Raw genomic sequence first — 14,784 nt, 5'->3', positions numbered from 1 at the left:
ACAAAAATTAAAAAAAAAAAAACTCAAATACTTTGTATGTATTAAGGGTATATGCATGTATGCAATATGAAATGTTTTAACACATACATTTAACGAAACACATATAGATGGTTGCATATTGTAGTAGTTGTAGTTTAGAAATTAGATGTAACAATTTTATGTTGCTGTTGCTGTTGTTGTTAACAAAACACACTTGGCAGTGTGCTAGACTGCAGGTAACATGCACTCTAGAGTTTATGGCAAGTATAGCTAAAAGAGTTATATCTTTAGAAAATTCGTCTAAAACAAAAGATGCTCGCGAAAAAGTTTGTCAAACCAAGCCAAAAACAAAAAGTCTTAATAAGACAAATTTTGAAGAAGAGTTTGCTAAAAATTACAATACCTGAACATAAATCTGCACATTGCAAAGCCTAGCTGCACAAGTTGAGCTAATTTTTTATATAAGAACTTGTTTTTAATAAAAAATATTCTTTTAGAATGCTTTGAAAAAGCTTTTCATTTAAAATTTCGCTCTTTAAAATACTTATCATAATGGAACATACTTTTCTTTAAGAAAATCTGCTTATTAAGCATTTTTTCCTCTGAAAGCTTCATCAAGAAAAGCTGTTCATAATAAACTAAGTTTTCTCAAGAAAAGCTTCTCATAATACACAAACTGATCATAATGAAAAAAACTATACTTATATTGAGCTTTCCTTCCTGCAAAAAGCTGCTCATAATGAGACAAATTCTTTACAAGAAAAGCTTTTTAAATAATCGTCATGAAAAGCTGTTTACAATAAACAAGAAAAGCTGTTCATAATAAGATAAGTTTCCATAAGAAAAGCTTTTCAAAATACACAAACTGATCATAGTTTTATTTAAGAAACTGAAAAGCATAGTTTGAGCTTTCCTTCCTACAAAAAAATCTACTCATAATGACACAAATTTTCTACAAGAAAAGCTGTTTAAATAATCAAAATTTTTATCATGAAAAGCTTTTCAGAATGTTCTAAATTATTGACAAGCCTTTCTTGCCATAAAGAGCTAAGTTTCCATAAGAAAAGCTTCTCAAAAAAACTCATTATACTATCCTTTACAAACTTTATCTATATTGAGCTTTTCTTCCTACAAAAAAGCTGCTAAAAATGAGACAAATTTTCTACAATAAAAGCTATTTAGATAAACCAAAGCTATTCACAATGTTCAAAGTTGTACAAATTTCCATAAGAAAATCTTCTCTTTAATACCATAAGAATAAATGCTAATAATAATGCTAATAAAGAAAGCTTTTCATTAAAGACATATCTTCTATAAAAAACATTGTTTTTATTTTTGTTTAAGAATAAATTCCTATAAAGAATGGATACATGTAGAGATTTTTCTCCTATACTTCTCCTTCTCGTTTTTATTTTCCTATTAACAAAAGTGATGCTCATGAGTGTGTTGTCAAGAGAGTGAGTGCAATGCAGTCATGTACGAATAAATGCAGGTATATAAAATGTGTAATAAGGTAGACAAACTTTTAAATGTAAACACTCAAACACACATGTACGTATGTACATACGTACGTAAACGACTATAATATACACTGTTGATGCCAAAGATATAGACTGAAAAATAGAATAGACAGTCAGACATTTAGACAGACAATACATACAAACGTACATATATGTGTATGTATACATTAGAATAGGCCCTATAACTTACATGAATGAACTCTATATAAAATGGATCTTACTTAAGTACATAAATTGTTAGGCAAAAGTTAAGTTTGCGTTCCGAAGTTTTGAAGCCTATTCAAAGAATAAATAGATTTTAGGTTCTATGGTTATTTGTTATGAGTTTTTTCTCTTTTTTATTAAATTTTCTTTCATTCAACACTGAACCATTCTAATGTTTGTGCAACATTGTAATTATATAGTTTATATTTTTCATATTTAGTTTTGAACATATTTTACAACAAATCAGAAAAACTAATATGAAGCTATAGTTGGACAAAAGCAACCATATGATTACCCTGCAACAGAGACTTTTTAAAGCTCTTTAGCTGCAAAAAGCTTCTTTTGATGACACAACTTTTATATAAATACATACAGCTGATCACAAAAATCCAAGTTTTATCTAAGAACTTTTTTTTGAAAATAAATCAGCATTTCTGTAAGAGAAAGCATCCATAATGATCCAAGTTTTTTATATAAAAGGAGATGATAGTGACATAAATTGTCTAAAGGAAAATGTGCTTATTATGAGTTACCTTTTGTATGAGAAAAGTTTCTCAAAATGAGCTTAATTTCCTAAAAGAAACAGCGATCATAATGAGCTCACTCTTCTATGAGAAAATGTGCTCAAAATGAGCTACCTTTTGTATGAGAAAAGTTTCTCAAAATGAGCTTAATTTCCTATAAGAAACAGCGATCATAATGAGCTCACTCCTCTATGAGAAAATGTGCTCATAATGAGCTCACTCTTCTATAAGAAAATGTGCTCATAATGAGATAAATTTTCGATAAGAAAAAATGCTTTTAATGAGCACACTTTTCTATAAAAAAAGTTCTCATAATAAGCTCACCTTTCTCTAAGAATAAGTGCCCATAATGAGCTCACTCTTCTATAAGAAAATGTGCTCATAATGAGCTCACTTTTCTATAAGAAAAAGTGCTCACAATGAGGTCACTTTTTTATAAGAAAAAGTACTAATAACAAAATGCGTTCATTACAACCCAACTTTTCTGTAAGAAAATGTGGTAATAATAATTCAAATGCGATAAAAATAACCTTACGGCGCTCATAATGATCCAAGTTTTCTATAAGAAAAAAATGTGCTCATAGTACCATTCTACAGAAAGAGGAGCTTATAATGAGCTTACTTTTCTACAAGAGAACGTTATCGTAGTGAGTGATCTTTTCAATAGCAAAATGTGCTCTTAAAGAGTTTACTTTTCTATATGAAAAGTTTCTCATAATGAGCTAGCTTTTGTGTTGGAAAAGCTGCTTCTGACTAACCAACTTTTCTGTAAGAGAATATGTTGATGAATCCCAGTGTTGGAAAAAAATTATACTTTAATTCATAAAAGATTTTGGAAAATTACAAACGTTATGACAAACTTATATAACACTTTCTAACAGGTAGGTTTTAAAATTATATACCTAAATGTATAACAGAAAAATACTGTCTACTTGCATGTCTAGAATTTATTTACTTGGTTGTATATTTGTTTATATTAGAAAAAATAGAAAAAGAATATTTTAGAAAAAAGTAACCAAGATAAATATGCACATGTGTATATAAAAATACAAAATGACAACATAAACATCAACGTCAGCTACAGTAACAGCAACAATGATGATGCATCATCATGGTTGAATAAAATTCTTTGGAGATGCACTTATAAACTCATATACAGCAACTTTGTATGTAAACGAAAGAAATTTGGGTGAAAAGTTTCAGCTGTAACATATAAATACAGTTTCAGGTTTACCTAATATATATTTTCATTTAACAGACCAACCTCGTTTCATTTAATAGTTATATACATGCATACATATATAGTAGAAGCCATATTATATATAGAGTTTAAACCAGGAAGTCTGTTGTAAAATCATATAGTATTTATTTTACTATAACTTAAACATAAATGCTATATAAAGAAAATCATTAGAAGAAAACACTTACCTCACATATTGATTGACTTATATTGTGTAGATTTAAACGAAATATACGATCCCTGTAAAGAAATTGTAAAGGAAAATCATTAAATATTTTTTTAATAAAGATTTTGAATAATTTATAAGTTTTTTTTTGTATAAATGTATGTATATAAATTATATATTTATATTAAAGAAGTAGTAGTTATTTTAAGTAAACCAAAAATTTAATGAACATAACATCATTACTCGTTCTTAGTTTTTGTACCCTACACCACTTTAGAGGGGAGAGTATATTGGGTTTGAGCTGATATTTGTAACGAACAATAATATTGGTTCTATAACCACCATAAAGTATACCAATCGTCTTTCTGAGTCGAGTTATATCCGTCCGTCTGTCCGTGCCAATTGTTTAATCAAACTACAGGAGGCAATTTTGAAAATAATTCTAAGAAATTTGATATATAATCTTCTGATTATTGTCCCAAGGATGAAACCTATTGAAAATGGTTAATATCGGTCCATACTTTCACCTAGCTCCCATACAATCTCCAACCCGAATAGGGCTTGTAAAATTTGTAATCAAATTACATATAGCATTTTTGGAGACAATTTAATGAAATTTTACACATGAACTTTTATGGTACCGAAGACTCTTGAAAAAGGTTTAATATTGGTTCATTATTTCACCTAGCTCCCATACAATTGAACACGTAGAATATGGCTATAATATTCATAATCATGTTTAATATACTTGTATCTCGATAAAAGCTGTAAAGCAAGTTCTACACTAGCTTTAATGATCCTTATAAATTTTATAATGATAGGACCTCATGATGACCTAGTCCCTGTTAAAAGTCCTTTGTGTTGTTGTTTGCAAGACTTACCTTAAAGTTATCAATTGGCTTAGAATCATTTTCTGAATCGATTAAACTATGTCCGTCTGTCTGGCTGGCTGGCGTGCTCACGGAACAGGCCGCGTAATGACCAGGCCAAGGATTTCTATCCAAATGCATGTTTTTAGTCAGTAACTCGAAATAACTTTTAACTAGTTTTCATTTCGAATCAAAGAATTTGCTACAAAATAGAATCAATTTGTTGTTGCATATTTTGTTATAAATGCATATATTGCATATCTTGATTTAAATTGCATATATTTTGCATATTTCAAACATTTTTATAGAATATTTTGGTATTTATATATTTCGAATTTTTTTAAATAAATATCAAAAAATTTCAATTTAACAACAAAATACTAGGTTCGATGATATACAATTTTGCATAGTTTTATTAGATTTTTAAAACCACAAGAGTGCGGAAGGTATTTTGGGTTTGTGCCGCTATTTGTAACGTCCAAATATTGGTCCCTCAAATATCGGTTTAGTATCAATTTCTTAGCCTGTCCATCTTACGGCACAAAGAAATATATTTCACATTTTTAGTGCATATTTTCCCATTTTATAGTGCATATTATAAGCGCATATTTTTAATTTTTTAGTGCATAAAAGTCCTTGTCCTGGTAATGACCCTAGGCGCCATACAATTCCCATTCAGAAAATGACTTAAAGGTCAAAATAAACTTCACTTATAGATACTACATTAATAACTTTAAATTAGTCTTGTTTTCCTCTACTAACATTTATACGGATATGCCCGTAGTTACCCCTACTTCCCTATGATCCCTATTGTAAAAAATCTCAAATTAAATGCTTTATTTTTTAAATTTTTGACATTCTGACTGGTGTAGGGTATCATATGGTCTGCTATGCCCGACTATACATAAATACTTGTTTTTTATTTAATTTTTCATTTCAAATTGTTTAGTTTGTATAAAGAACAAACTGAAAATTGGTAACCTCTTATTTTGAGTACAAAGATGTCGTGTCACACGCTATCTGGAGTTTTTTTCGTAGTCTTAAATTATACTACCACCATAAATAAATATGGAAATAATACAGTGGCAAACAGAAGAATGGCAACTGACATTAATGTGGTTTTAATATGTTAACAATAAAAACCATTAATAAAAGGTTTCTAGGTTTTTGTCTTCCTACTATGACTACTATTCTCCTTTGTTACTGAACATGTGATTAGAGGTATTTAAAAAAAAGACTAGTGTCTAGTCTGAGACAAAAAAAAAAAAATATATATATATATATATAATATATAGATATATATATAGATATATAGATATATATATATATAATATATATATATATATATATATATATATATATATATATATATATATTATATATATATATATTTATATATATATATATATATATATATAAATATATATAATATATATATATATAAATATATATATATTATATATATATATATATCATTCAATCATTTTTTAACAACATGTTGCCATATTTTGTAAGAAAATCATTTTTATTTAAATATTAAACTTTAACTTTTTTGTGTTAAACTTTAAGCATAATGTTTTTTTTTTTTTGTTTTCTGCTCTCTGTAAGGCTGTGTCACCATTGACAGTTTAAAGGTTTAACCTTAACACCTGCTGCCATCTATCTAATTTTCTGCAGTGATTGATGGATGAACGAATGTTGTCATTGTTGAGCTGGTGTGTGTTGTCATTGTAAGATTATATGTTAGCAGAGAGAGAGACAGACAAATCAAGGAAAATCATTATATAGAAATATTAAAGTATAATTTTTTTTGTATATAGTAAATATTTTATATTCAAGGTAAAATAAGAAGGAAATTATGGATAAATACACGAGTTGGGGATTTAGTATTTATTTAATGTATTTCTCATCTTATGTTGACATTATGAGGTGGAGAACAATAGAAACTTTAATTGTATTGCCGTAGCTTTTTTGGGAAAATTGAAGTGGGTTTTGAAAAAAAAAAAAAAAAATAGGTTTTAGAAAAGTTAGAAGTGGTATCGAGAGGGAAGAGTATTGACAGTTGTTTCAAAAATTTTGATATGTTTTCATCCACTGATTAAACTTCTAAGAAGAAGGCTCAGTTGATAATTTTTTTTATTCAGTCGTTCCGTTTCAATAGAAGGGTATAGAAGGGTGTTCTTTTAAATCCCCACAAGAGAAAAAAGAACATGACGGAAAGTTTTGTGCATTCCTAAAATCAAATCATGCAGCTTCATTCATAGATGCCATTATTGAAATAGTAACAGTTTCGAACAACTTATTCCGAATCAGCCAGTCCTTTACACAAATTTTTCTTTCTTATAACGTGTAACCTGTGACGAGTAGGCAATTAATGTTTTACTCCCCCGGGGCATATTTTGTTGATCTTGGTGCTTTGCTATCGCGGGGTAAACAGGTACTACCAGTATCTCTAGTCGGCCGAGAATATAAACATTTCACTTCCTGGCTAGTCCTTGGTAGATTTGAAAAGGGTTCTAACTAGAGCAACACCAGTTGAACGCAAGACTATGTCCTGGCTGGTCAGTTGACTGGGATTCCTGCGGGAATATAAACTGGTGTTTACATTTCACTTCCTGGCTACTCCTTGGTCGATTTGAAAAAGGGTCTAACCAGAGCACCATCAGTTGCACGCAGGACTACGTCCTGGCTGATCAGTTGGCTGGGATTCCCTCGTGATCCACAGAGTGGATGTAGTTTAATCCTAAATCACAGGAAGGAATTGCTTGATTGAAAGATTGATAAATATATCGTTCCTGGATTCTAAGAGCGGTACAAACTACAGAGCATGACTGTGGTTTAATAGAATGTTAGATTTAAGCTGATAATGCAAAGATTTAGTAAACGAGGTAATGTTTTCTGGTTATTCTTAATGTTTTTTCGATGGATTTGACGGATGGAGTGCCTTAAGAGATGTGCTGAACAAAGCTTTTAACACGGGTGGCCAGTTGCCCGCAGGACTATGTCCTGGCTGGTCAGTTGGTTGAGGTTCCTTCGGGATCCACGTAGTAGCTGTAATTTAAACCAAATTCGCGGGGAGAGTAAGTGGCGGTTAAAAGACTGATGTATGATACTATTCAATAATTCGGGATAAGTTCGGTGCTGTTGCCGAAAACAACAGATACCCCGCAGTTGAGTGACTGTGGGGCTAAGGGTTGGAAATGAGTTGGTATTGTATATGGTACGGGATGAATGTGAATGTGTTCGGCGGGCCTTACCCCACACGTCTACTTAATGTGTCTTATGAATGTGTCGTATAAATGAGATGTATGCTGGGTTGAATGATCATGAATGAATGAATATACATATGATACTATTGAATTTTCCTTCCTTGTCCAGATATGTTCAGAGTTTACTCTGTTCATATCAGATTTGCCACAGTATGTCCCAGTGAGTAAGAACAATGTCCACAGCTTAATGATGAATCGTACTTCGGTCTACCGGTTACCGGTTCTGTTGCCGAATCAACAGAGGCAATCCAATGGTCAAGAGATTAGATAACTCGAGTACTCCAGCAAAGTACTTGTGCATGAATTGGTCAGAACCAATGTACAAAAAATGCCAACTGCGTAGATAGACTGCGTAGGTAGACCATTCTCAAGTCTACCCAGTGGATGAAAAAGACCACCGTGAGATAAGGCCGTCAAGGCAGGTGCTCACGTTAAAACTCTCGACATTCTTAACTCTTCCACTCTCAAAATACTTGATTCAAGTATGAATTAGTTAAGAACAAAAAAACTTTTTTTGTCGATGAAATTCTCGTTATTACTAGCATCCGAATACATTTTCTTACTTGTTTTATTTAAGATTTTCTCCAACGTCAATATAAATTGCTTAAGAATTTAAGTTAATTTTACTAAGTATGTATAGCAAAATGTGCTGAATATTATGAAAATATTACGGAAAAAAAAATATTGATTTATTTTGGCATTTTTAATTACATCTGACTGACAGCTCAGACACTGCTTAATCAACCCTATTTTAATTTCAATTCCAACGCATTATCCCCATTCCTGCATATAAATATCAATTAGTCTTATTACTAATATTTACATTTATTTCTCTACAAGTTATATTTATACTTTTAGCTTAATTAAGTATTTAACTCTTATCTCTGCTAAAATCCTCCTTTTAAAATAATTTTTAAATGATGCCCGCCCTTTTGCCATTTAGATAGAGAGAGAAATAAAACCAAAACCACAATTTGTTTCATATAAAAAATATATGTATATTTCATAAAATAAAACAAACAAATGTCATTTGTTAGGAAAAATGTACTTTTTTTTCTACAGCAAAAAAAAGAAAGGGGTCAGACCCTGTGTAACATTGGTTGTGAACTGAAATTAAGACAAACATAGAGAAGCTGTCGCAACAAAATAATGGTAGAACAAAAATAGCAGAAAAAAATCCACACAACTTCAACAGCCAACAAATCATAATTTGCTGAGTTTTTTTTTTTGTACTTTGGTACTTTTTACTAACAATGAAATAATGAAGGACTGTGACATGGTAGGAAGTCAAGCTCTTTAAAATATTTGTTATGTAAGCTATAAAACAGAGGCAGCTTTTATAAAAGGACACTAAATTATGAAATAATATGAAGTCTGAGGAAAAGAGGACTATTTTGAAATTTACATAAATAGTACTTTTTATACCCTACACCACTTTAGTGGGTAAGTTATGTGCTGATGTTTGTAACGCACAATAATATTCATTTTCTGAGTCTATATAGCTAAGTCCATCCGTCCGTCCATCTGTCTGTGCGTACCTCCGTCCGTCCATGTAAATCTTGTAATCAAACTACAGGTCGCAAAGATAATTCAATAAAATTTAGTTAATGATCATCTATTGCCCTATAGGACGAAGCCTATTCTTTTTGTCTGTCTGTCTATCTGTGCGTCCGTCCGTCCATCCGACCATATAAACCTTGTAATCAAACTACAGGTCGCAATTTTAAAAAGATAATTCAATAAAATTTAGTACATGATCTTCTATTACCCCATAGGATGAAGCCTATTCTGTCTGCCTGTGTGTCTGTGCGTCCGTCCATCCGACCATGTAAACCATGTTATCAAACTACAGATCGCAATTTTCAAGTTAATTCAATAAAATTGTGTACATGAACTGTAATTCTAGGTTTTCATTTGACCCTATAAAAACTCCCTCTTAAAAATTGAAAAAAACCTAAATTTCCACAATTTTATTAAACAGTAAATGGCTTAAATATATCTTAGACAAAGTACAATTCAACTTAAGAACTTTCTTTTAAAAATTAAATTGCATTTTATTTGTGTAACAGATATAAGGTCGGCCTTGCCCGACTTGTTAAAAAAATAAGTAAAAATTTAAACACCCCGTACCCCTTCTTTTCCATTATCTAGATCTCTTACTGTACTATGCTCTTGTGACACAGTAAGCTCAAAGAACAACAACAACAACAATAGAGAAGTTGTAATAAAATATAATGGCAATAGTAATGATGATGATAATGATGATGGCGGCGACCATGATGACGATGATGATGATCATCATCATAATGAGGGTTATGGTTAATGGGTAACCATCGAATGGGTAGTATGAAAACCAGGGTATTTTACAACAATTCTATTACATTTTTTATTTCTCGGTCAACATTAAGCCATTGTTAGAAAGGAAATATTTAAGAATTTGTTTAGTGAACTGGAAAAAATTGTTTAGAAAAATGTTAAGAAAAAGTAAATAATACACACACAAAAAAAACAAACTAAAAAGCAAGAAAGTACTTAAAAGGTCATTAGAAATTAGAGTAAAGTACTGCCAAAGAATAATATATTTAAAGGAAATGACTAAAGTACAAGTTGAAAAAATTTTAAGATTTTCCTAAATACTTTTAAGTTTTTCTATAGAAAATTATTTGAAAGCAAGTGTAAGTGAGTGTTGTTGCTTGGAAAAAAAATGAAAACTTTAAAATGTTTAAAGTTTTTGTTCTTTTTATTATATTATTTCTTTTCATTACTTTAAATGAGGTTAAATATACATATAAAAGTTTTGTTATATTTAATTTAAGTTTGAAAGATGTTGCAAAAGTTAAGCAAAAAAAAAAAAATATGATAATATGTCGTCGTCTAGTTTAGTTATTTACATAAGTAGGTTTGCGTAAGTTTTAAAGTTGTTAAATTAAAGTTTCGTTTTTTTTCTATGTAGCTGCTCTATATTGTGGTTAAATTGTTCTCTAACAATAGTCATTAATCTTCATTTTCATTTTAAGTTAGTTGTTCTTTAGTCTATGTATATAGTAGGGGGTAATACAAAAAAATTTTAAAAAATAAAATACTTTTGTATTAATTTAGCAGAGAAAGTTTACATCGATTTGGTTTTATGAATACATTTATTCACTTCTTTAATTCTACCCATTAGTTGTAGATAATTTAAGCGAAGTATATCTATGTTTTTAGCTCCACTAATGCGACACTACCCTAATATATGTATAGTTATGAGAAACTATTGAAGTCTTTAAAGTAGCAACTACAGGTGTTACAGAGTAAATGGTAGCTACCCAGCAAAAACTTTCTTTACCGGGTAAGCAATTAAAATGCTAAAATTTACTCATACAATAGCATTTTTAGTCCTAACTTTAATATGATGATGTCATTGGAGGCATGTGCTTACTACAACTGTTTACAAGTAATCAGTCAATGTAAATCATATGGAAAATTGTATACCTCTCCTATATCATTATGCAGAAACTGACTAATGAACTAGAATGTATTTATATGACACAATAGTAATAAGACATACATAGTACTTCTTTGTAATCCCAACTGTATGTAGTAGTCATTGAACAGTATGTTATTTGATAAGTGATTACAATTGGATCAAAGGCCCACAAATGTGAATTTATTTTAGTCACTTATATGGCCCTAGCCTTGTCCGGACGTCTGTCTGTCTTTTGTAAGCACGAAAAGAAATATAAGGAAGATCTTAAAGATTAGATGCAAGTTCGACAAGTTCTAGTCCCCATTGTTGAAGATGTGAAAATATTGATGATTTATTCGATCATATGCTGATGATGATGAAATTTTTTCTTTGATATGTAGTCGAACCAGAGAACCACATAATCTGGTACCAGGAGAACTGATAGTCCACCCCCTTCGGGATACACGGGGAGTTGTGGTTTAAACCGAATTTCACGGGAATTTTTTTTTTAATACTGATACAGATACCCTACAGACGATGGCTGTGGAATTAAATGTTGAAAATGAGTTGATGTCAAATGTAGGGAATTGTGGACCTTACTTATTTATAAACCTAGAGTGAGTGTCACAAACAATTTTCTTAATAAATATACCGTTTGAATGATGCTGGGGAGAATGATGATAGATCTAAGTAGTCTTATACAAGTGATAGCATTGAAGTTTCCTTCAATGGTTCAATCTTACTCATAGCAGAGTAAGAACAAGTGCGTCTCTAGGTGGTGTTGTTTCCAACAGATATAGTTAAGCAATAGGGTAACAATAGTCTTAAAGTACTTTACCAAAGAGCTTGTACATGGACCAGCAGTAATATGAGCAAAATAATCACAGTCATGCAGGATTCCTAAAGGGCCGGTTGTAAGAAGTCAATAAAGCTCACCCCGTGGTTGAAAAAGACAATCGTAAAAGTAAGCCTTAAAGGCAGGTGTTAAGATAGTACAGGTGTCTAATGGAACTGTAAATAGCAACCAAGCTGGATTCCCAAATGTGCGGTTCACACTAAGGTTGAAAAAGACTTTCGTAAAAGTAAGCTTTTTGTGAAGGGGAGTTTGTATGGGGACTAGGCTCAAATGAAGCCCGATCATTACAAAAATCGGTAGTGTCAGTTAAGGTTCTATAAAACCAAGTTCTGCCGACTTTTTTGTACATAATAGAATATTTAACTTAATTATGAGCCCAAAGGAAATATTTGGGGGGTACGGTTGTATGGGGGCTAGTCGAAATAAGGGACGAAATAAGGGATTTTAAACATTTTTAATAGTCGTCGTCCTTGGAAAAAAAGAAGCGTTTTATCTAATTATCTTAAAAAGTGCGGCCTGTACCTTGCGCACAAAGTTTGCATGGACAGCCAGCCAGACGGACGGACACAGCTTAATCGACTCAGAAAATGATTCTAAACCGAATAGTTAAGGTGGATATATGATGAATATTTTGTATGTTACAAACATTACCACAAACCCAATATATCCTCCCCACTAAAGTGGTGTAGGGTATAAAAAACTATCAGGATGGACAGGATGTTTAAAAAAAAACATTATAAAAATATCTCAGCTCTGTATGAACTTAACTTTGCACAATACTGAAAATGTTCATATAAATATATAAATTATGATAATTACATTAAATGTTTACCTTACATAACGCGCATTTGCTTTAAAAGTGTCCTTACTAAAAAATATAAAATTTCTTTTAAAACAAATTGGAATGAATTTATGATTCATATTAAGTTTAAAATCAAATTTTCAGTTAAAACACTTTATAAATAAATGAGTAACCACAAAATATACATTTTGAGTAGTTGTTATGAAAATTTTGTTTTCTGTATTAAAAAAAAAAGTTTGGCCATAAGTTCTCGACGCTCTGACTCATTAAAAAAAGGAAAAAAAATCAGACATTTTTGCAGACAAAAACATTAATTCATAATTATGCTTGGCAACAGTGTTGCCAAAGTGAAAGAATAAAAACAAAAGAAAAACTTTTTGAAACTACTTAATATATTTAATTATTTTAATACAAAATATGCAGAGTTTACTTTACACATACATACTTCTTATTTAAATTTTTACAAAAGGATATTTTAAGCTTTTGAGTATGTGTATTTAAAGTGTTGCATAATTATAAATAATACTTACATGGCACCCACATATAAAGCATTATTATTTTCATCGAAATAAAATGTTTTATAGTGTAATGGACCACAGCTGAAATCTTTGACATGATCTGTAAATATAAGTAAGAGTAAATGTAAAGTATTAATATTTTTGACATTAATTAAGAAGTATTATTGACAATTATAATTTTTATAAAATATTAATACATATCGTTTAAAGTTGTAGTTTTCACCAAGAAAAGAAAAACTTAATTTTACATTCTTTTATAAACAAGAAAAAAAAAACTTTCTTTAACCTTCATTTTTATCTCACATAACTTTTTTGCATCTTCAAAAACACCTTCCAATTTTATTTATTTTTCTCTTAAAATTTTTTTTAGATTAATTTTCTATTGACTTATTTTAAATTATCATTTAAATTGTTCCTTTCTACTACTACTACTTTTTTCCTTGACAAACAGCATATTTGTGCTGTTGTGTCAACACCTGCAGTTGACATAACTCAAGTAAAAAAGGATATTTTTATATTTTCCTCTTTTTCCATTTTTTAGCGCAATTCTAGCATAAATGAAAAAAGTTTAAGAGAAAAAAATAAAAGAAAATAAAAAGTATAAAAAAAATGTGCAAAACCAATGTCAAATCTGTGCCAAAAGTTTTTCTTATTTTTGAGAAATAATTTAACTCTTCAATTTAAGTTGATAAATATACTTGCGCTCAAATTTATTTATATGTATGTATGCTTGTAGCAAGTACTATTTGTTAATATTATTCTTAAGTTTTACTTTTATGGACGGGTGTTACTTTTTTTTTCCACCTGTCCGTCCATTTCCATTGGCCTGTCAGTTTGTAAGTAAATAGTTGTGTTTTGTTCTATTTAGGATGTTGTATGAAAATGGACGCATGTCAATTTAATATTATTTTAACATTATCATTTTTGTTGTTTTTATATTTTTGCCAAGTTTTCTATCTAACACTTTTGCAGCTGTTTTGCTATTGTCTCGAATGACAGCTGTTGGTTGTTTTTCTCTATCTTAACACCTGAAGTTAAATTTTTTTGTTGGTAAGAAACATTTTTTTATTAGATAAAAATCGATAAGTTTTAAATTTCTGTTATATATTTGTAGTTATTTGGCACACATTTACCTACTTTTATGGGCAAATGTCGTGATTTATATCAATATCAATCAAATGTATGGATTCTCGGCAATACATTGTTTTGGTGTCAAAGTATGAGTAATCTGGGAACTCAAAGAAAGTAAGCATACTCCTACGATGGGTTATTTATTGAACTTAGTAACAAACAAACTAACAAACTAACTAACTAACTAACTAACTAACTAACTAACTAACTAACTAACTAACTAACTAACTAACTAACTAACTAACTAACTAACTAACTAAC

At 30.1% G+C, this 14,784-nt stretch overlaps 1 protein-coding gene across 5 annotated transcripts in view; it reads right to left on the bottom strand.

Annotated features, from left to right (window-relative positions):
* LOC111684296 (semaphorin-2A) overlaps positions 1-14,784 on the bottom strand; it is a 170,054-nt gene that overhangs the window by 34,563 nt on the left and 120,707 nt on the right. For all 5 annotated transcript variants that reach the window (XM_046953552.1, XM_046953549.1, XM_046953548.1 and 2 more), the window contains 2 exons: positions 13,405-13,492; positions 3,656-3,707 (listed from right to left, as the gene is read on the bottom strand). In XM_046953552.1, the coding sequence (XP_046809508.1) occupies positions 3,656-3,707; positions 13,405-13,492 (140 nt within the window). The remainder of the gene's footprint in view (positions 1-3,655; positions 3,708-13,404; positions 13,493-14,784) is intronic.

This window comes from Lucilia cuprina, chromosome 6, assembly GCF_022045245.1.
Source record: "Lucilia cuprina isolate Lc7/37 chromosome 6, ASM2204524v1, whole genome shotgun sequence".
NCBI lineage: Eukaryota > Metazoa > Arthropoda > Insecta > Diptera > Calliphoridae > Lucilia > Lucilia cuprina.
The sequence above is the reverse complement of the archived record's forward strand: the minus strand, read 5'-3'. Positions and strand labels throughout refer to the sequence as shown.